The sequence below is a fragment of the Nuphar pumila genome, chromosome 7 (assembly GCF_984573655.1).
Source record: "Nuphar pumila chromosome 7, dmNupPumi1.hap1.1, whole genome shotgun sequence".
Classification (NCBI taxonomy): domain Eukaryota; kingdom Viridiplantae; phylum Streptophyta; class Magnoliopsida; order Nymphaeales; family Nymphaeaceae; genus Nuphar; species Nuphar pumila.
Genome location: NC_143255.1, coordinates 129,694,913 through 129,718,240, shown reverse-complemented (window position 1 = coordinate 129,718,240; position 23,328 = coordinate 129,694,913). Strand labels below are relative to the sequence as shown.

Sequence of the window (23,328 nt, the reverse complement as noted above, 5' to 3'; positions counted from 1 at the left end):
TGACCTACAAGGCAATAATGATGGTAAACAACTCATTCAGTTAGGATCAAGAATAGATGAATAAGTCGGATTTAAAAGCATCTTCAAGGATTCTGATCTTCATTAGACATATGATGATGAGAACACATTGAATATTCATTTCCGCGAATGATATATATAAATCCAGATTCCAGAAAGGACAGTACTTCAATGGAGGTTAGCAAAGTACAAGTGTCAATGGCTTCAAATACGACAAAAGTTAGCTTTGAAGCCTTCCCAACAGTCAAGTGAAATGATGAAAAAAACAAGCCGTTAGCCTTCCCAACAGTCATTTAAAAAATATTTAACTCGTGAAATGGAACAGAATTCTGGTCTTTTTGTCAACTGACAGTTCAAAACTTCAAATCCATCATATCCTCTGAAGAACATAACATAGCAACTTTATCATCAAAAGAGAAAAGGAAAATTAACAAAAATAAGTGGAAAAGAAATTTATTATCCCTTATCAGAATCATGAAAAGCTTAAAGCAAATAGCGAAACAGTAACTCACTGCCCTATCTATTCACACAGAACTCTAAGCAAGAGGAAAGACAATAAAATAGTCTGAGCATGTATCGACAATACCACTGTCTTGCACCCCCAGGACGGCTTGGCTCAAGCTTTATTCGCTTCCCTGCAATGTCACTCCTATTTAACGCTCTAAGAGCGACTTCAGCTGCTCTGACATCATAAAATTCTATAAACTTGTGATGATGCTTGTGAGGTGTTTCACGAATCTGGTATCATTATAAGAAACAATATAATGAATGCAAATTTATATAAGTGTTGATAGAAAGTGTTCTAACATGTAAAACCAGTGAGCCAAACCTCTTTAATTTCTCCATAAGCACCAAAAATCTGGCGAAGATCATCATTTGAGACAGAAGAATCAAGGTTGAACACCACAAGTGTACCCTGATTTATATCTTTCTCTGAAGGATTGTCCTGAGAATGATAATAACAAACAGAAAAAGTGTTCAGACGTGCTACAAATGTAAACAGCAATGCAATAATAAAATGAAAATAAGAACACACATGTGTGTGCATGTGTGTGTGCATGCATGTGAGTGCATCTTTGTGCGTTCATGTGTGGTGGGCGTGCTTGTGTTGAATTTTGGAGAAAATTTAAGCAAACAAAAAAGGAATGCAAAGCAAACAAAAAACATGCAGAGATCAAAAACAAGAGTGAGCCACAGCTGGACGCCTTTCCATGCTGCAGCCACAGTATATCCGGAGTGGCAGCTGATGAGTTATCAACTTAATCTGACCGCATGGATGTGTTCAGGAAGGTTTGATTGCTAAGGATCAAACCTCGGAGCATGTTATTTCGATCCAAAAATATGATTTTTTGAGTCATGAATTTTAGTTCGTTGTGGACCGTTCATTTTTGAAGCCCTTAAAAAACCTGCTTATGAGTCAAGATCATATGATTCAAAACTCATTTCCCACTAAACAAACATTGTAGATCACATCCACAAGTTTTAATTTAAGAAAAAAATCTAAAACCTATGATTTTCATCTCAATATTTCCATATAATTTGGCACCTTCAATAGCAACAAATATTAACCCATACATACATACATACATACATACATATATATATATATATATATATATATATATATTGTGTGTGTGTGTGAGCGTGAGTTTTTGTGGAGAAAAAGTGAAAATGTCAACAATATGCATTAAGAATAATATAAGTTTACATGTTTTTAAGAATTAATTTATTTTTTGTAAAATATATGATTACATTGATTACAACTAAAATACGTAATTTAAATTTTGAATAACACATACCTCAAATTTTCATTGTAAAAAACTTATAAGAATTGTATGGAAACGTATTTCCCAGATAAAATAAGTAGGTTTCTCATATGATGTGAAATGGGTTTCTCACTTTATGGGAAACGAGTTTTCCATGCATTTTTAGAAGTTTCCCACAAGTTTTGGAAAAGCAAAGTTTCCGGAACGGTTTCCCAAGAGACGAGTTTCCCACATCTAAGTGGAATTTTTGGTAACCCTGGTTCTCATATAAATAAGAGATCGATGTGCACATGCCCACATATTTGTAACGAAGTATGCGGAATTACAAAAACAATGTGCAAAAGCAAATACAAGTCCAAGAGTGGACAAAACAAGGCAAAATACAAGCACAAAGGTGTATAAACGTAAGTCCACTATGGGACAATACAAAGAGCCAACAAAGAGCTACACAAACAAGTAAAAGAATAAGTTCTTTATTGATAATATGCTTTGGAAAGCATTGAAGAATAGGGGAAAAAACATCCCCTATTTATATACACAACAAAGGAGGGAGGCCATTGGGAGCTCCCCATATAGTCATTGGGGCCCCAAGGCCCCCAACGACTCTATGGTGGCGGGGCCCCAATGGTTAGACAAAATACAAAAAAAAAGAATATTAAAAATACATTAATAACTATTTCTAATAAACAATTATTATTACAAGTGAAAAGACCAAAATGCCTCTATATGGCATTAACTATTACAATACATGAGAATATATATATATATATATATATATATATATATATATATATATATATATATATATATATATATTAACAACCTCCTCAAACTTACAGTGAAATGACTGAAAGTTTGCTAAGGAGAAAACTAAATCAAGGAGCAGAAAAAGCTTTGGTGAAGAAATCTGCAAGCTGGTATTCCGATGTAATATATGGCAACGTAATAGTTCCTCTTATATAATGAGGATCAATCTCAATATGTTTGATTCGCTCATGAAAAGTGTGGTTACTCGCAATGTAGATTGCACTCTTATTGTCGCAGCATATCTTCAAAGGTAATGAGATGATTACTCTCATATCACTGAGAAGACTTTTTAGCCACACAAGTTTCATTATTGTCGTGGTCATTGCATAATATTCAGCTTCAGATGAAGATAATGATATTTTTTCCTGCTTCTTGCATTTCCATGAAATCAGAGTCACCTAAAAATATACAAAAACCCGTAGTTAAGACTTTATCATTGGGATTTTCACCCCAATCAACATCAGTACAAGCATGTAAATCTAATGAAAAAGATGCGGATAAGAAAACCCCCTTGGTTATAGCATTTTTGATGTATCTAACAATTCTCAAGACAACACTCATGTGTACAGTGGTCGGAACATGTTGAAACTGGTTGACCGAGTGAACTGCATGAGCTATGTCTGGCCGAGTGATAGACAAGTGAGTGACCCATCTAGTTAGTAGTAAGGTGTAGGATCTTCAAGCAAAGTCTCATCTTTTAGTCTTAATTTAACATTAATCACTTCTGGCGTTTCTATTTTCTTATCATTTGTAATGTCAAACTTAGTACAAATATCAGCAACAAATTTCATTTAAGAAAGGATATACCCTCTAAGAGAATACACAACTTCAGTACCTAAAAAATATCTTTAAAAACCTAAATTAGACATATCAACTTTTTTTTAATATTTTTAATATTACTAACTCCCTGCTTATTACTTCTGATGATAATCATATCATCTACATAAAGTAAAAAAATAACAACTTTAGAACCTGTACTTTTGACAAAAAGAGCACTGTCAGTATAGCAGGAATGAAAACCCAGATGAGTCGTAACATTACTAAATTTATTATATCAAGCTTTAGGAGTTTTTTTAAGACCATACAAAGTTTTTTTAAGTTTAAATACATCTTTAGAAACATATAGTTTGTTACTTTTAGAGTCAAAAAAATCTATATCCTTTTTTGTTTTCTCCATAAGCTATAAATATACACTTAATGGCTTTGAAGACAATTTATCTCTTTTTATGTAAGAGTACAAAACACTTACAACAAAAAATTCGCAACTTCTTGAAATCGGGTGTTCTTTTAAATAATTTTTCATAAGGAGATATGTTTTTTAAGGATGATGAGGCCATTCTATTTATCAAATGCGTTGATGTTAGAGCAGCTTCGGTCCAAAAACTTTTTGAAATATCTTTAGAAATAAGTAGTCCTAGTGATTTTTATAATATGTCTATGTTTTCTTTTGGCTAATCTATTTTGTTGGGGAGTTCTAAGACATGACAAAGAATTTTGAGAAACTCATTTGATAAGTATTCACCACCTGAATCAGATCTAAGAATAGAAATATTGTTTTGAAATTGATTTTTGACAATCATAACACATCGGATTTGAAGTTAAGGAAGTAGATACACACATATCTAGTGAAATCATCGATAAAAGTAACCCCTTTTGATATGACGGGAGAAGGTCCCCAAACATCTGAATGCACTAATCCAAAAAGTCTCTTAAAGACAAAAGTTTTATTCGGAAAAGGGATGGATTTCATCTTTTCAAATATACAATCTTTGCAAATTAAATCTTTCTCATTACAAAATTTTTCCCTAAAAGAAATAGGATACATCGTTGAGTAGCTTGGATGTCCAAGTCTTTTATGTCAAATTTCAATATCCTTATCTTAGACATAATTACAAAAATAATTTGGAGGAAGATTTAGATAATTTATAAAGTAGAGATCATCCTTCTTATGGCCTTGCCCAATCTGCTTCTCGGACCAAAGATCCTGCACGTAGCAACCCTTAGATGAAAAGGAGATTTCACACCCATGATCAAAAATTTGAGAAACAGAAAAGAGATTTAAATTTAGCTGTGGAACAACCCTAACTTTTGGTACACAAAATTTTTGAAAAGAATCTAAGGTTCCAATACTTTTAATTTGCAAAGATGTTTCATCGGCATTGGAAATATAAGTAATTTTTGAGTTAGTACATAAATCGAATAGACCATTCTCATGAGATGTCATATGAAAGTAGGCTCTCGAATCAAAGATCCAAGAAGATATTCCTGGAGGAAAAGATGAGGCTATCGCGACACCCGATATAAACGGAGATTTGAGTAATTGTTGAAGTGCCTCCGATATTTGAGCAAGTAAAAAAGAGTCTTCTCTTACTTAGTTCATCCTTCTTTGGTATGAATTCTTCAACAGAAGCCACCTTGTTCTTTGGAAAGTCATTCAACTTGGGGTAATTAGGTCTTATGTGACCCAGTTCATGGCAATGATGGCAAATGGCCTTTTTATAGTTACTATTATAGCTAGTTTGCATCTCAAAGTGTGGAGGCTTGTAGGATTTCACATGATTGCCAAGTTTAGAAATGGCCAACACTTCATCTCCTCTATTAATCATACCAAGACGAGTTTTTTCTTGGCATATTTCGGCAACGACATCTTCCAAAGAAAGAGGTTTAGATCGATGGAGGAGATAAGATTTTACTTGTTCAAATTCAGGCCTAAGCCCATGCAAAAATTGAAAAAAATGTTTTTTTTTCATTTGTTCTCTTCTTAGCTCAACATCCTCACTAACAACCCACTTGGGTTCAAGAATGGATAACTCATCCTATAAAGGACCAAGAGTAATAAAGTAATCACGGACATTCAAGTCCCCTTGTTGATGGTACGTATTTTTTCTTGAAAAAAAAATTGCCTTGCAAGGTCTTTTTGGGTATACATACCCTTCATAAAGAATCATGCCTCATTGGCTTTACGGAACTTAGCTCTGATACAAAAAGAAAAAAAATAAAGAATATTAAAAATACATTAATAATTGTTTCTAATAAACAATTATTATTACAAATGAAAAGACCAAAATACCCCTATATGGCATTAACTATTACAATACATGAGAATATATGAATATGTATATATATACATGAGTATATATATACATACATATATTTTAACAATATTGAGTGCACTTGAGGCCAAGGATTCCAACTTCACATCACCTCTTCATTCCTTCTACATTTCTCTCGCTCTCCTTCTTCTTCACTTATTTGCAGCTTTAACTAATAGCATCATATAGTACAACTATGCCTCTTGATTTATGCTTTGTAACTCCCTTTGTTACTTGTCATTGTTGTCTACTGCATTTCATAAATACTTACAAACCCCTCATTTCTTACCTTTGCTTTCAATTCTCAATTATATTTCCTTCTTTGGCAACCTTGGTTTTAAAAATCAAACGCCACCATACATCAAAACAATGTAATACAATAGTAATAAAGTGCAAAAAAAATCACTTGAGATCTAGAATATCAAATAAAGAATAATTTATATCAAAAGAAATAAATATTTCAATGATGTTGCTAAAGAGGTGAACTTTATAAAAAATCAAAACAGCCAGAAAACAGAAGAAAAGAAGCAAGACTTAACTTCACAAATATACCTTTGGAATAGAAAAATGTATGTCAAGCTTCCGACGCCTTAATGGTTTGTTTTGAAGTGCTCTCAAAGCATTACATGCTGATCTTAAATCATAATAAGAAATCATAACAAATCCACGATGCTTGCATGCAGTATAAAGTGCACGAATATCTCCATATTGCTGAGAACAAATACATGTCAATCACAAAATTCAATCACCACCAAGTAGGCAGAAGCCAAAGCCACATGAAAATCCATGCAGAAGAAAAGCACAAATACCTCAAACAGAGCCCGTAATTCAGCATCTTCTACATTGCTGTTAATGTTCCTTACAAATAATGTTCGAGAAGGATGCTCGCCATAAGGATGTTCTCCAGCAAACGACCCATTTGATCCTACCTGCTGACCGTTTGGAATACTAGTAACAAGATCAGGACTCCTACTTCCCCCATAGCAACTCAGTCCGTCATCAGCTTCTAATTCCATCCCACCTACACTGCTAAATAGATCAAAATCCTCCATCTCATCACTGTTATTGGTTTGAGCAATACAATCAATCTCATCAATAACTCCAGAAAACAGTTCATCATCATCAGGGAGGAGATTTCCAATAGTTTGTGCCTCCATCTCTTCAAGGGACTCCAAAAACTCATCTTCCTCAAAATGGGAGATAGCAGTATCGATAGAGTGGCTAAATGCATCATCGCGAGATGATAGTTTTACTGCAAGATTTAAAAAGAAAAGTGTAGTTTAGAAGAAAAACATAATGTGTGACATTCAGATATTGTGATCTCTGTAATGGACAACGGAAAGCAGCAAAAACAAGTTAGTTGGAACTAACAGATATCAGGTTATCCACAAAGAACAAACATCACCTAATGACAAAAAATTGTGAATTTCTAATAAAGAAGTGTTCGAGATGAAAATTGCATCAATTAGAGGCAGTAAATATTACTCACAATTCTTTTCAAATGTCTCTGACAAAGAGCTGGAGAAGAGCCCATTCTCATACTGAGACTTGTTCATGTTAGTTTTTCCTTCCATGCATAAAGGTGCAGGCTTTAGGCAGACATTTCTTTGGGTACCTAAGTCCTGGTCCATAATTCTCCAAGCAGCACTTGACAAGATAGCAGATCTTTCACAGCCAATAGCATTTGTTTCAAGGATAGGCTTGACTTTCTGCTCTTTGACAGGATTTTCTAAACAGTCTAATGTCTGTGCTCCAGTAAGTCCAAATCTCTCAAGAGGTGCAGAAGCGACAGCATTTTTGGTCAAAATTAGTGATATATCATCAATTCCTACATTCAGACGAACATAGCTTCATGTTAGGTAAATATAGCAAGATAAAAATAGAAATAACTAAAAAACAAAAAAATTCACTCCAAAACGTTGTTTTCCATCAAATTCTTCAAATATGACAACTGAACATGCACCAAAAATAACTGTGTTGTTGTATAGTAAATTCACTGTAAACATAATAGCAGACAAATATAAGAGTAAAAAAGGTTTTTCCGAATAAAAATTTACAAAGAATCATGGCTTTAACCAGTGTTGTGAGAGGCGTACGCCTCAGTACCTGAAGCGTACGCCTCAGTACCTGAAGCGTACGCTTCAGAGGCGAAGCGCACGCTGAAGGTACTGAGGCGTTGCAGTGATGCGCCTAAGGTAAATATCTGATTATTCAGGTAACTTTTATTATATGAAAGGCCACACCCCAAACAGTTGAAACATGTTAAGTCAATAGATTTCAGAAAAGTGGTATTTAAACAAAGGACCCACGTGTTTAGACATCCATTTATATTAACCAAAACAGCAAGAACTGCAAGACTTGGTTGTGAGAGGCGTACACCTCAGAGGCGAAGCGCAGGCTCAACGCCTCGCTTCGCCTCATCGCATTTAACAACCTTGGCTTTAACATCCTAAGGCGACACCAAAGCCCTGCAGTTTTAAACAAATGATCATCTCGGTTTAGCATTAGATTAGAATGAATGGAGAAAGGGGCTTGCAAAACCATTTTATGTACAGATGGCAGAAGGGTTGATGATGATTAAGACAAACACAGATCACAACATAATTGGTGATGCCAATTCAAGATTGTTAATCCACAGATATAACTAGAAAAATCAAGTGCCAATCGTGCCTTAGAGAATATAAAGAACTTATACATGTATTAGATCTCAAATGCATCTTGAATTCCACATTTCAGTCCGAAAATTCTTCAATTTGGCAGAATTTCAATTGGCATCAAGTCATCAACCTTGTACTTTGAGGAAATTGGCCATATACTATACATTCTTTTATCATAATCCTGAGAGAAGAAACCCCAAGAGAAATAGATGAGAAACAATTGCTTAGACCACTAAGTGATCTCTCTCTCACCCCAAGAGAAATAGACGAGAAACAATTGCTTAGACCACTAAGTGATCTCTCTCTCTCTCTCTCTCTCTCTCTCTCTCTCTCTCTATATATATATATATATATATATATGTGTGTGTGTGTGTGTGTGTGTGTGTGTGTGTGTGTGTGTGAGGAAACCTGTCAGGGTGTCAGACCATTTTAGGGTGGACTGGAAACCTATGAGGACTAGTGCTCCCAGTGATTTAACATGGGTGCACACATGGAAAACCATGCATCACCCTAACCATGTGAGCAGGCCTGCAGTGGGCCACCAAGTGATAAATTATCAATTGAGACCACTGGCAATTTAAACAAATAGCCAGTAATAGATGAAATTAAAATATCAACCAGTGAACCATATGCAAATTCACTGATAAAACTATTCAAGTCATGACTGAGAGTGACCACATCATGTTTATACTTAGGCATTGCAAGTATGGCGATTAATTTGGAAGGTAATCCAGTTTGATGATGGCCAACTAATCAGGGTATTGGCTACCAATTTGCCTGCATTTACTAATGAAACCTATGGGGGCTCTTACTGTAATGAAATGGTGGTCTTCAACAAATGCACGAATAACTCACAAACAAGTGTCTATTGGAGACACTACAAGCATGACCCTTGAAAGGGTATAAAAGGAAGAACACTTGAAAAATAAATAATATTTTATTCATGAACAAAATGCTTAAGAAGCATAGTAATTTACATTGAAGGGGTTCACCCCTATATATACAAAAAAGTGGAAGAGAGAGGAGAGCTCATTTTGAGCTCTCCAAAAGAGACGTTGGACTGTAGTCCAACGTCTCTTATTATAGATGTTGGACTACAGTCCAATAGCTATTTGCATAGTCAAGTTCCAACAGGAACTTGACTGGATCAAATATCTAGTTTCTATTGAACTAGATGCTAAAAAAGAAAATAAAGAAAAATAGAAAAAGAAAATAATAAAAGAAAATATAATAATATTAAATAATATATATATATATATATATTACAGTTTACATTTTAACACTCCCCCTCAAACTTACGGTACAATGAGCGAAAGTTTGTCTAAGAGGAAGTGAAATCTTGGAGCAGCGAGAGGCTTGGTGAAGAAGTCTGCTAATTGATATTCTGATGTAACATATGGCAGATCAATAGTTCCATGTAAGTATTCCTCTCTGACATAGTGACAGTCCATCTCAATGTGTTAAGTGCGCTCATGGAATGTCTGGTTGCTTGCAATGTAGATCGCATTTTTGTTGTCACAGCACATCTTTGAAGTTTGCGTTGCTTTAGCTCCCATATCCGCTAGCAATCGTCCGAGCCAAACAACCTCCATAGTGATGGTTGTCATGGCTCTGTATTCAGCTTCGGTGGAGGAAAGAGAGACTTTCTGCTGCTTCTTGCACCTCCACGAAATTAAGGCTTCACCTAGGAACATACAAAAACCAGTAGTTGAATGTCTATTATTGGGATCACCTCCCCAGTCAGCATCAGTATATGCAATTAAATTTAATGAAGATGAAGCAGACAAGAAGAGTCCTCGTGAAAGAGAGAATTTTAAGTATCTAATAATACGCAAAATTGCTCCCATATGCACGGAGGTGGGAGCATGCTGAAACTGACTGACTGTATGAACCGCATGAGTTATATCTGGCCTAGTAATGGAAAGATAAGAAAGAGCTCCAACAAGCTGTCTATAAGGAGTAGGATCATCAAGAAGTTCTCCCATCATCAATTTTCATTTTAACATTGACAACTTCTGGAGTGTCTACTTTCTTATCATCTATAATTCCAGACCTGAAAAACAATATAAAGAGCAAATTTAGATTGAGATATCAAATACCCCCGAGGGGAATAAGCAACTTCAATGCCTAAAAAATATCTTAATAAACCTAAGTCAGTCATTTCAAAGTGAGTTTTAAGAAGAGATTTGATATTTGCAACTCCCTGTTTGTCGCCTCCGGTGATGATCATATCATCCACATAGAGAAGAAGAATAATGATGCCTGCATCAGATTTCTTAACAAACAAAGCAGTGTCAGTTAAACAAGGTTGAAAACCAATATCAAGCATAACATGACTAAATCGGTCATACCAGGCTTTTGGAGCCTGTTTAAGACCATAAAGAGCTTTTTCTAGACGAAGAGTTTTACCCTTAGGGATACTAATACCAGGTGGGGCTTCCATGTATACTTCTTCAACGAGATTCTCATTCAGGAAAGCATTTTTGACATCTAATTGAAAGATAGGCCATGTTCTAATGGAGGCCAAGGCTATTAAAGTTCTAACAGTGGTCATACGTGCCACAGGAGCAAATGTTTCTTCATAATCGATGTCATACTCTTGGGCATATCCTTTTGCTACTAAACGAGCCTTATATCTTTCTAGGGTCCCATCACTTTTGGTTTTGACTTTGTATACCCACCTACAGCCTATAGGTTTCTTACCTGGAGGGATATCTTGGATCGTCCAAGTATTGGCTTTTTCTAGTGCATCCAATTCTATTTTCATGGCTTCTATCCATTCTATATGATTTTTGGCTTAAGAATAGGATGATGGTTCAACATATGATTGTATTAATGTAATGGCGGCCCTATACGTGAGTGAAAAAGATTCATAAGACACAAATTTTTTTGGAGGTCTAGAGATTCTAGATGTTCTTCTAGGTGAGACTTCAGAGTATTTTTGTAATGCACATGGAAGATTTTGCTCTCTACGTCTTGAATATTGTAGACTAACATCCCTATGGATTTGCTATTCATTATCATCATTTTCAACAAAATAGGACTTTGATCATTGTCAAGGTCACATCCAACATCACATTCATTGGATTTTGAAGTTGGATCAATTAAAAACGAGTATTCAGTGGCATCCTTGGATTTTTCAAATTCAAAGAAGCTTTCTTTTTCCAAAAAAGATACATTTATTGACACATATAATTTGTCATTTTGAAAATCGAAACACCTGTAGCCTTTTTTATTATCAGCATATCCTAAAAAGGCACATGGGATTGCACGAGGAGAGAGTTTGTCATTTTTGTTGGTGAAAACAAAACATTTGCATCCAAGGACTCTTAATCTAGAATAATCTGGAGTTAAATTAACAAGCTTTTCTATTGGAGTTGTATTCTTTAACGAGGAAGATGGCATCCTATTAATGAGGTAGGTGGCAGTTAGGACCGCTTCAGCCCAAAAACTTTTTGGAACTTGATTTGCAATTAGCAATGTCCTAGTAGTTTCCATAATGTGTCGATGTTTGTGTTCGGCTAGGCCATTCTGTTGTGGAGTGTGTGGACATGATCTTTGATGTGTAATACCATGTAAATTGAGATAATCTTTGAATTCGTTGGACATAAACTCTCCCCCTGAATCAGTGCGAAAAACGGAAATATCATTTTGAAACTTATTTTTAACCATTTTATGAAATATTTGGAAGTTAGCAAAGACATCAGATTTATGTTTAAGAAAATAAATCCAAGTATGTCTAGAAAAGTCATCAACAAAAATGACATAATATGTATAACCACCTTTGAAAATAACTGGTGCGGGGCCCCAAACATCCGAATGTATTAACTCAAGTGGTCGTGAGGAAACAAAAGTTCTACTAAGAAATGGTAACCTTTTCATTTTGCCAAGAATGCAGTCTTTACAAGAAAAAATTTCAGAATTACAAAATTTTTCCAAACTTGGAAAATATTGAATTTTAGACATATGAGGATGGTCAAGTCTTTTGTGCCATAAATCCAATTCTAATTTATGAATATTATAACAAAATGCATTCTTGGGTAATTCCAAAAAGTCCATGTAATAGAGTCCTCCTTCTCTATGGCCTTCCCCAATCAGCTTCCCTGATTGGCGATCCTGTACCCAACAAGCATGAGAAGAGAAGGATATATTACATCCATAATTAGATATTTGCGAGACAGATAAGAGATTTAAATTAAGTTTAGGGATATATCTAACTTCTGGGATAAAAAAAAAATTTGATTTTTGAAGATTTTCAAAACATCCTATTCCTTTTACTTCAAGAGATGTGTCATCGGTTGTAAAAACCTTTGACACACTTGAGTTATTTTTAAGACATTCGGATAGACTATTAACATTTGGGGTCATGTGAAAAGAAGCACCAGAATCTAAAAGCCAAGGAAAGTTACCTGGACCGAAGAAAGATGCAACTGTCGCTCCAGTTGAGGCTTCGGTTGAGGAGGATACCCCTTTGAGAAGAGGTTGAAGGATTTCCATCAGTTGAGCCATAGACACATGTGCATCTTGATCTTTTGACTCGGATTCAACAGATGCAACTCTTTTTTCTTCTCTTCTTTTTAACTTTGGGCATTGAGGCCTATAGTGCCCCGGTTCATGACAATGATGACAAATAACTTTTCTTTTATCAAAGTCGTTGTTTTGCCTTCCAAAATGAGGCGGCTTGTAAGTACGAGTATGATTCCCCGGTCTAGATACAGCTAAAACTGAGTCATCATCAACTTTTGGAGTACTTTTTCTAAATCTATTTTCTTCCATAGTGAGCTCTTCTATAGTATCAACAATAGAAGGAATTTTTCCACGATGTAATAGGGCTGATTTGGTGGATTCAAACTCCGGCCTTAGACCATTCACAAATTGATAGAAATGTTCCATATCGAGTTGCTTTTGGCGAAGCTCGATATCTTCGGCACAATGCCATTTGGGCTCAAGAAGAGTCAACTCTTCCCAAAGTTCGGACAACTCATTATAATATTCTCGAATAGTTTTATCTTTTTGAGTCATTGTCCGAACTTTGTCTTGTAAATTGCATACATGTGCAATATCTTTAAGGGAATACATGTTTTTGAGGTATTCCCAAGCCTTATCGGCATGCTCAAACTTAGCTAGACTAGAGCATTTTTTAATGTCTATGTTATTGATGAGCCATGACATAATTTTTGCATGCCCTATCCTCCACTCTTTCCATTTCTTTTCATAAGTGGCTAACGCCTTACTCTTCTCTTCTTCCGTTAGAGGAACCTCTTTATCACCCTTTTTTCTTGGTAAGAGATAGTTTAGGTTCCAAATCGGAACCATCCACTATACCCCATAAACCTTTTCCCCAAATGTGGTGCTTCATAATCGAAGCTCACATTACATAGTTAATATCATTTAGCTTCATAGGAATGATGGTGATCTTATCATTGTCATCCATCTTTTACAAGGGTAAGAGAGGAATAAATAGGAGGAGAGAGAGAAAAAAAAAATAAAAAGAAAAGAAAAAGAGTAGACAAGGGAATAAGAGAGGATACAAAACCAAAATTTTTTGTAGCACAAGTTCGCCTTTCTTCAAACAAATCTTCTTGAGCCAAGAACAAGGTGATGAAACACCTTTTGTAAATGTGGCACGGAAATCGAGGCAGAAGCACTTCAAGATCTAAGGATTTCGTAGCTTTGATACCATGTAATGAAATGGTGGTCTTCAACAAATGCACGAATAACTCACAAACAAGTGTCTATTGGAGACACTACAAGCATGACCCTTGAAAGGGTATAAAAGGAAGAACACTTGAAAAATAAATAATACTTTATTCATGAACAAAATGCTTAAGAAGCATAGTAATTTACATTGAAGGGGTTCACCCCTATATATACAAAAAAGTGGAAGAGAGAGGAGAGCTCATTTTGAGCTCTCCAAAAGAGACGTTGGACTGTAGTCCAACGTCTCTTATTATAGATGTTGGACTACAGTCCAATAGCTATTTGCACAGTCAAGTTCCAACAGGAACTTGACTGGATCAAATATCTAGTTTCTATTGAACTAGATGCTAAAAAAGAAAATAAAGAAAAATAGAAAAAGAAAATAATAAAAGAAAATATAATAATATTAAATAATATATATATATATATATATTACAGTTTACATTTTAACACTTACTGCTCCCAGCCTCCCACAAGTAACTAGAAGAGCCATCTGTCCAAAAGGTTGAGCTCTCTTTAAGTTTGATATCTATTGAAAAGATAAGTATCTGACTTTCTTTTGTTGAAATATGCACCTGAATACAAATTTGTTATGGAAAGTAGGAAGCATACACGCATGTCCATGCACACACACACAGATCATCCTGTGGTCAAATTCTCAAATACTTAAGGAAAATTTCCTATTGGAAAGACTCTAACTCCAAAGAGGATGTTTAATTCAAAGATGTTCAAGTCAGAAGGAAGAGGGACTGATTATTCCAAAGCATCCTAGTCGGAACCAGGTATGACTAGGAACTGGCCCATTCTCCTGTGTCTTGCATCTCCTGACCCAGCTTCAATATAAACCTAAAATCTAGACCTGTTTCTGACAATTGTTACTACTTATTATTGGTTGTTGTCAACCAATGTTCACTCTAGTGTTGTAACTTGCAACTAGGTAAGAACATACCATGGTTCAAACTGCAAACAATTGACAGGACCAACAAAATTTCCTGATTTTTCCAGTAACCCAAGGAACCAGTAGAAATGTTCACATCATGCATAATGCTTGGAAATAGACCAATTATTAAGAGAAAAATCATTATATTTGAACACCTTTGCTAAAAATCATAGATCAATCATAATTAGAAACCAGGAATGCTGGTATTTTTTGGCCATTGAAGAATTATCAAAGCTCTATAACAATTTTCACCACAACCGTATCAATAAAAGAAGGATTTATGGCCTCATGAATGATGACCAGATGTGCCTTATAATTAGAAGGCTTCTTTATTCAGTTACGCATCCACTATTTAAAACTCATCAATGTACGTATAATTTCTGCAAGCAACCCTGGCAGGCTGTCCCCTGTGAAATATAAGGTGCATTGGTATAAATATAAGACAGATTACTTCTGCTGCTAATGCTATTTTTTCACCTAGTTACTCATATCTAGTGATGATATAGAATTTGTAATCCCCATACTTAATCATCCTCATCATCTCTATCTCTAATTTTGAACATGTGCAAAATGCTCCACTATTCTGCCTCTGCAACCTCACATCATCAAATAAGGTTTTGATGCCCGCTTGTTACTCACTAATTTACACTAACTAGAGCACTTATCTGGTTGTTAGCCAAGTTATCATCAAGCAGTAGCCAGTAGGTTAACAAGCTATCATGGATATGCTAAACCACCTGACAATATATAAGTGTGTCCGTGTGTGTTTGTTGTCCTTTAGAGGTTAGCACATCGTCAAGGAGCTGACATCGTTGCATTTTGTTGTCCCATTTAGTCTCTTCATTTTGAACTTAATAATGAATTTCATCCCAGAGTTGTGGTCTTATCTCATGTCATTCCAAAGATGATAGCATACTTTTTCAAGCAATTGCTCCTCCCCATTATGAGCCATTCCCAAAGAAAATCCTGATATGTTTTTCTCCTTTTTGACCAGGGCATCCACCCCGACTTTTCTGTTCTAGTACCTTCACTCCACAAAGATACAGAGCAAGAACCTCAGAGGAACATATTAGCTATCAGTGTTGTGGCCGCATCAAGGTAAATCATATTGAAAAAGAGTGAACCTCTGCAGATCATTAATACTCCCTGTACCTAATTTCGAGTATTTTAGATGCATATAAGTTCATAGAACTAGCTGTTTCAGCAATGCAGGAAACAGATAAAGCCCTGAAATTAAATGAAGAAACCATAAACCCGTATACTCCCTGTATCATTAAACGAAGAAACCATAAACCTGAAATTAAATGATAAAGCCCAATTCCCATACAAGTATAAAAAAGCAAGTCTTCCTATAAACAAACTGAGAAAACTCATACAAAATCAAGTACACTCACCACGGAGATCAGCTACTGGCTCATGCTTCCAGAAACCAACTTGTCTCTGCACAATCAATTAAATCAACTTCTTTTATCCAGGAAAAAAGTGATATAGGGTACAAGGCAGAGGCAGGCATCTTGTTGAAAACTAAAATTTTTGATTAACCAAAACCAGCTTTTCATTATCCAGAAACGAAAAGAATTTCAAAAATAACTCCAAGATAAGCATACCTCTGCTGGAAAGTGGATTTCTGCAGAAAAGAAGGACGATGGCTTGGACGAAACAAATGGAGATGATGTAGTCTTTTGCTCCATTTTTTGCTTAGAATCGCAATGATTCAGAAATAAATTCCACTCGCTGACTTCAGATGGCATTCTGCATTTGTAAAAATCCGAAACTAAGCCTCAAAATAACCCTTTCTTCAATCTTTTGATCCAATGCTTTCAACCTTCAAGGAACACATAATATTTATGATCAGCAAAAAAATCATGGTCCATGAAGACAAAATCAGATCAGAATCTCAAAAACAAACCAAACTTTTCAAGATCAAGCACCAAAATCACAAATTTATGTACAACATTACAACAGAATCGATTCACAGACGATCGAACACCGATCACGTCAACCTGCTGCTAGATATCAACAAAAACTTTACACAGAAACACCTAAGACAAGACAGGCGCGACAGTTGACTTCCTTTAATAAAAACGCGAAATTCAAAAAGTGAATCATTAATGAAACTGCCTCCCGAAGCGAACTTTTCAAAAGAAGACAGTCAGATAACTCGGGAATGAGAGGATTCCCTTTCCAGGAAAATAAAAAAAATAACTAAACTTGACAAAATTGAGGATCAACAACGAGAAAATAAGCCAAAACTGCGATACTGATCACGACCAGCAAGAGATAAATGCAAAAAAAACAGCAAATTTCAATCCCGAAAACAGTCGGGAAAAATGAATACCCCTTCCTAAAACGCCTAATGTAGGCCGAAAACCCAATGATCATCCACAATCCTGTCCAATAATGAGAAACCGGCCGAGAAAACAAAGAAAGAAGAGTAAAATGGAGAGATACCTCAGGAGATCGGAAGTTCCAGAGATCCAAGAAGCCTTTCAGACGGCGATCCCTCCCTCCGGTCGCCGGAAAACTCCGTCTCGTCCGTGTGGCACGCAGCAACGAGGGCAAACCCGCTCTTTTAAACCCAAAATTCGGATTTCGAATGGATTACGGCATAAGGCAAGGGACTTACGAAACCTCGGCATCTGTGCCGTGAAGAACCACCAAGGCACCACCTTTTCCCCTCATCAGAAGGAAAATGCGAATATCTCGCCCCCTTAAAAAAATCAAATTAAGGGAAAAAGCAAACCCTAGCTTAGCTCCCCCTCTTTATCCCTGTCGCAGTGGACTACCAGCGAGGCGACGATGGCGACTGCCGGAGCCGCGAGCGATCGGCCGGAAAACCCTGCAATTTCCCGGGGAACGAAGGCAAGGAGGATCGATCGATCTGCCGGAAAACTCTCCCTCTCAAACCCTCGCTCCCGCGGCCCCGCGACGCCCTCTCCTTCTCTCCCTCTTTCTCTCTCTAAACTACGCAAAAGAGAAAAGAGAGGGAGAGAAGAACCGGGCTTTTTAAGGATAAACGTCCGAACCAAACTTTCTCCTGGAAAGACGAAGATGAGAGAGAGAGCAAAAAACGTCAGCACCGTTTAACTGGCGATGGCCGGTCAACTTGTCAGACTTCTCGGCGGGTCTACCGGTCACCTTAACCCTGTCCGATTCGAACCGGACGGAATTACTTGTCCCTATCCAAATCTCTCTTTTGTAGTTTTTACCTTTCTTTTTTTACCTCAATTTACCGCGCGAAGTCTTCTCCGTCTCGATCCGACGTGGCGCGGTAAAACAGGGTCGGCCAAATCACAAGAGGGACCGACAAAACCGTCCATACTTCAAAATTGACGAAAGTGCCCCTCAGGGCGGGAGCTAAACTGGGTGAGGGTCGGGTTGGATGCCGACCGGGTCATATTAGACCGGATGTAAAATCCAAATAATTGGCAGCAAGAGAGGATCCATTCCACGAGCCGAATTCCACTCAACGTAGCAAAGTTGAATCCGAATCCAAATTTGCAATAGCAATTCTGGATCAAATTTAGAAAAAAGAAAAAGGTTTGAAAATAAGGGTTTTACACGTAACAAGTATAAACGAGTCTGATTTTATGTAGATACTTATATACATGCTACCGATCCAACATTGAATCCGAATCTGGATGTGCACATCAACCTTACTTTTAAGGTCCACAGTGTAGAATAATGTGCAGGATTCAGTTTAGAGGTCTGATCTGATCCGATCCAATCCATTTGCACCCATGCATTAAGGTCACCATTTACCATATCCCCACACCTACACCTACACCTGTAGGGATAACAAGGATATGGTATCGAATGGAGGCAACAACCAAGCCAATCCAGTACCCTAAAAACTACAAACTCATTCATGTACGGCTATACGCAGGAGTCACTTAAATCAATCATGAGTTGGTTCACATCATACAAACATTATTCTACTCTACAACTAGAGGAGTAAGAAGCCAACAGGGCTCTACAAACTCAAAAAAGGTATGCAGTTTACACATGGACAGTAACATCAACAAGAAAATTGGTAGCAAAGCCTCACATATAACCCTGAAACTATATCTGGGCACCTTCCAACAAGGTTGAAAATATAGACAATCCAAAAACAATTAAACCACGAGTTAAAGATAAGCGTTCAAAAATTAACTAAGGAATTTTAGCAACACAAAGAATAGGCCAAGAGCTGTGAAGAAACAAGACTAACAGAGGATAAATTGAAGCCCACAAATGCACATAGGATGTACCTTGCTAATGCAATCCAAAATATTTTCATCTCCCAATTTTTTTTTTTCCCTTTAGATCGGTCACATTAAAAACTTCAAGAGAAGAAAACAAATAAACCATCAGAACTAGGAAACTCACATAAACAAATATTAAAAAAATACAAAATATCGTTCAACCAAAGTAAGATCCAAAATCTACAACCAATGATAATTGACTGTATTCCTTCTCTAATGATGGATTATAAATTTTCAATGTTTATGGGGCTAAAAATCAACTGACCACAATACTTTGTATTGCAAAGTTTTAAATGCATTGTGACTTGTTGATTTTTCACATTCTGAACATCATGAAAGTATATCATAAAGTCTTTGTGTAAAGCATATTTTTTACTAAATAAATTATAAAAAACAAATATGTGAGGTCCAATTAAATGCTTAAGCATTGGAGAAGGGCAGCAGTCTAATTGTCGATAATAGATTTTAGACCTTCCTTTAGTTGTACGGTCGTTTTTCATATATATGTGTGTGTGTGTGTGTTTTCAGCATGATTGATTGATTTACTAGAAATCAATACTTGGATCATGAATTGGATATAAAAAATGATATTTGGAGCCTAAAAAAATTTATGAAAATTATCTGTCGTTGATTTTTGAAACTTATAAAAACCTATCCATGCATTGGAATCAAATGCTCTAAAAACCTATTCCTATAAAAACAAGCATATAGATCACATCTGTAAGATCAGAATTTTGAAAATAAATAAATAAATACAATAAAACATATGGTGAGTAGGATTGGTAAGGTTTTTAGTTGGTAGGTTTTCAAAATCATATGTATATATATATACTTTGGGCCTTGTGAGTGAAAAATGTTTTTTTAATATATATTGGGCATCTCAAACAGGATCAGCATGATTCAGCCCTTGAATCGTGTTTTTCTAATATATATATATATATATATATATATATATATATATATATATATATATATATATATATATATATATATATATTTTATATTTGCAAGATAAAAAAACCAACAGTCTATAAAATGCAAACATTTCATTTATAAAGAAAAAGTAAATATTTTTAAGTCACAAAAGCAAAACTAGAGGTTTCATACTAACAAACCATTTCCATTACATTTATGGGGCAAGATTCGGTCAACCTGACCTGCCATGTGAGTTTTAGACAGGAAGTTCAAACCAAATGTAGGCTTGTAGCCAATATCTTGCATCATAGCATTTGCTACCCTCGTGAATATGGAAACTCCTCACTGTTTTTACAAAATGGATGAGTTCAGCAGGGTGAAAATAGTTGAAATCAACTCTTGAATTGTAGATTTACAAAGTAAAAATAAGCTTTTACGAGAGTTCCCATAAAATCTTACATTGATTCAAACTCAGATTTCCACAAACACAAACACGTAGATCACATGTGATGTGGATGGTCAGATGAGTAAAAATCATTAAAAATTTAAAAACATCACAATTTTTTAAAATGGATTACTTACCCACGAGGGTAGCAATTTGCTAAGCAACCCCTACATATATGGAAAAATGTTTCATACACTTAAGTGTACCAGGGTAGTGATACACTTACATTTTCTGACCACATTTCACCATCAGGTTGACTGCAATCATCAGGGTCACACCAGCCAGCGGACGGTGCCATACAAATAGTTTTCAGCCAATTTGAAATCGAAATAGTGCAAGTTAAGGAGTGGCTAATTCCAGGTCAAACTGTGTTTAATATTGTTTCAATTGCAATATTGAAGGGCATTCACGAGACTAAATATTTTATGACTAGTTATATATAGATCGTGAAAAGACAGTTTCTTACAAATTTGGCCATGTATTCAACATATCCCATTTGATGGAAATCTGCCATTGGATCCTTATATTTGAATGCTTGAATATTTATGAAAAACAATGAACCATTGATTTTGAAGCCTTAAAAAAATCTTATTTATGTATCGCAATGGAATGATTCAATAGCCGGCTTAATCAAACCAAACATGTAGAACACATTCTTATGATCAATTTTAAGAAAAAAAAACTCATAAAATCCTTGATTCACACTCTAGTTTTCAATTATCGTATTCCAAGGACTAAGGAGTATAGCTGACTAGGACAACCTACAAGGGGGTTGGAGTTGTTTTTTTCAAATATAACCATGTAGATGCGTTAACATGGTGGTTTTGCTAGGAAATGACAATTGGATAGTGTTTTTTATTGAAAATTTTATTTTTTTGCCTTGACTATTTATGATATTTATAAAAATTTTACACTATCAATTTTCAAACCTTATAAAAACCAATTTGTACTTAAAGAATAGAATGATGCAAAAGTCCATTCATATAAAATCAAATATGTAAAAATACATTTGCCGGTTAAATTTGAGAAAAACATAGAAAAGGACCCTTCAAAAACCCAATAGGCAACCGTAAGTACAACACATTCTAGGCAACTACTCTCTACTATATATATGTGTATACATACACACATATATATATTTGCTAATCATAGGTGCAACTTGCATCTATTCAATCTAACCACTTAAATTTATTCAACATGGTTTGTTTATTAAGGATCAAGCTTTCGATGATGATTTTTTGATGTAAAAATGTGATATTTTGAGTTATAAAATTTTGTCACATTGTGGGACATTGATTTTTGGCGCCTTTGATTCAAAACAAGTTACCTACTAAACAAACCATGTAGATCACATATGCAACATTTGATCTAAAAAAATGTTTTTTTTAAGAAAATAATGATTTCTACTCATTAGTTCTTTACCTGCATGAGAAATGGGTAGGTGCAAAATTGATATGTGTTAAATGGGTTTTTTTGCCCTTTCGATATTTTTTAGCAGTTCTGACCCCATAAATGTGTTTGGCATGGTTGATTTACTAGAAATCCACACCTGGATTATGTGTTTTTGATAAAAAAAAATTATATTTAGAACCTTAAAAATATACAAAATTTTGGACCATTGATTTTTCAAACCTTATAAAAACCCACTCATGTGTCAGAATCGAACACTTCAATAGTTGATCCCTATAAAATAAAGTAAATAGATCACATATGTATGATCAAATTAAAAAAAAAAACAAAAAAAAAAACTGAAAAATTCATTTACCCGTTACTCTTACCTGTATAGAAAAATTGGTAGTTGCTTACACGTTAGGTGCTAAATGGGTTTTCAGTATTTTTTTTGCAGTTCGAACCCCATAGATGTGTTGGGCATTATCTATTTATGAGAAATCCACACTTGGATCATGTGTTTTTTTTTTATGAAAAAATGATATTTGGATCTTCAAAAAGTTACAAAGATTTTAGACCATTGATTTTTTGAATCTTATAAAACCCAACCCATGTGCCAAAATTGGACTCTTCAAGAGCTAATCCCTATAAAATCAAGTACATAGATCACATCTGTATGGTCAAAATTTATAAATAAAATAAAAAAGATTAAAAAACCTATTTAGCACACTCATTTAACGCCTAATGTGTAAGCAGCTATCTTTAAAAAAAATACATATATATATCATGCTTGAGTAGAGTCTTAATTAAAGATGGCGGTGAAATAAAAATATGTGCATGGATGAACTTAGCTGTCCCTGCTCCGTCCCTTATCTTTATTAGTAAAATAACTAAAATAACTTTAGAGATATGACAGTGGGCTGGAGAGAAACGGAACCCGCCTGAAACCAATGCGGGAATGAAGGTGGAAACGGGCATCATCAGTTTTAATTTGGCTAAGTTTGACAAAAGTAAAGTTGGTTAAAAGCTCAACCACGTAAGCAACATGTTGATAATGGATGGCCCAACTCTGCAGATAGGGGTAGTTTGGTCAAATTCAAAGAATCTTGCACGCAGTTCAAGGAAGGAGGTTAGCTCCAATCATTTGAAGGACAAGTTACCAAATCCACCGTGGCCCCGCACGTTAATTTTTTTAAAAAGGACAATTTTTTTTTTTTTTTGCGAGGGTGACACCAAAGTGACGTTATTGGGCTCTAAAAATAAAATGACAAATATATCCTCGTAACTTCAGGGTCACTGAACAATTACGTGCACGCATCGGAGCGGGTGACTTCCGCGTGGATGGTCGCTGCACT

At 35.5% G+C, this 23,328-nt stretch overlaps 1 protein-coding gene across 2 annotated transcripts in view; it reads right to left on the bottom strand.

Annotated features, from left to right (window-relative positions):
- The window catches only part of LOC149833512 (protein MEI2-like 4), a 39,398-nt gene extending 21,379 nt beyond the window's left edge, over positions 1–18,019 (bottom strand). For both annotated transcript variants that reach the window (XM_090015173.1, XM_090015174.1), the window contains exons 1-8: positions 17,432–18,019; positions 16,588–16,805; positions 16,375–16,420; positions 7,173–7,511; positions 6,493–6,935; positions 6,236–6,394; positions 848–964; positions 605–756 (exon numbers count right to left, since the gene is read on the bottom strand). In XM_090015173.1, coding sequence (XP_089871299.1) covers positions 605–756; positions 848–964; positions 6,236–6,394; positions 6,493–6,935; positions 7,173–7,511; positions 16,375–16,420; positions 16,588–16,731 — 1,400 coding nt within the window. In that variant the 5' untranslated portion in view covers positions 16,732–16,805; positions 17,432–18,019. The remainder of the gene's footprint in view (positions 1–604; positions 757–847; positions 965–6,235; positions 6,395–6,492; positions 6,936–7,172; positions 7,512–16,374; positions 16,421–16,587; positions 16,806–17,431) is intronic.
- Between the last annotated feature and the right edge of the window lie 5,309 nt (positions 18,020–23,328).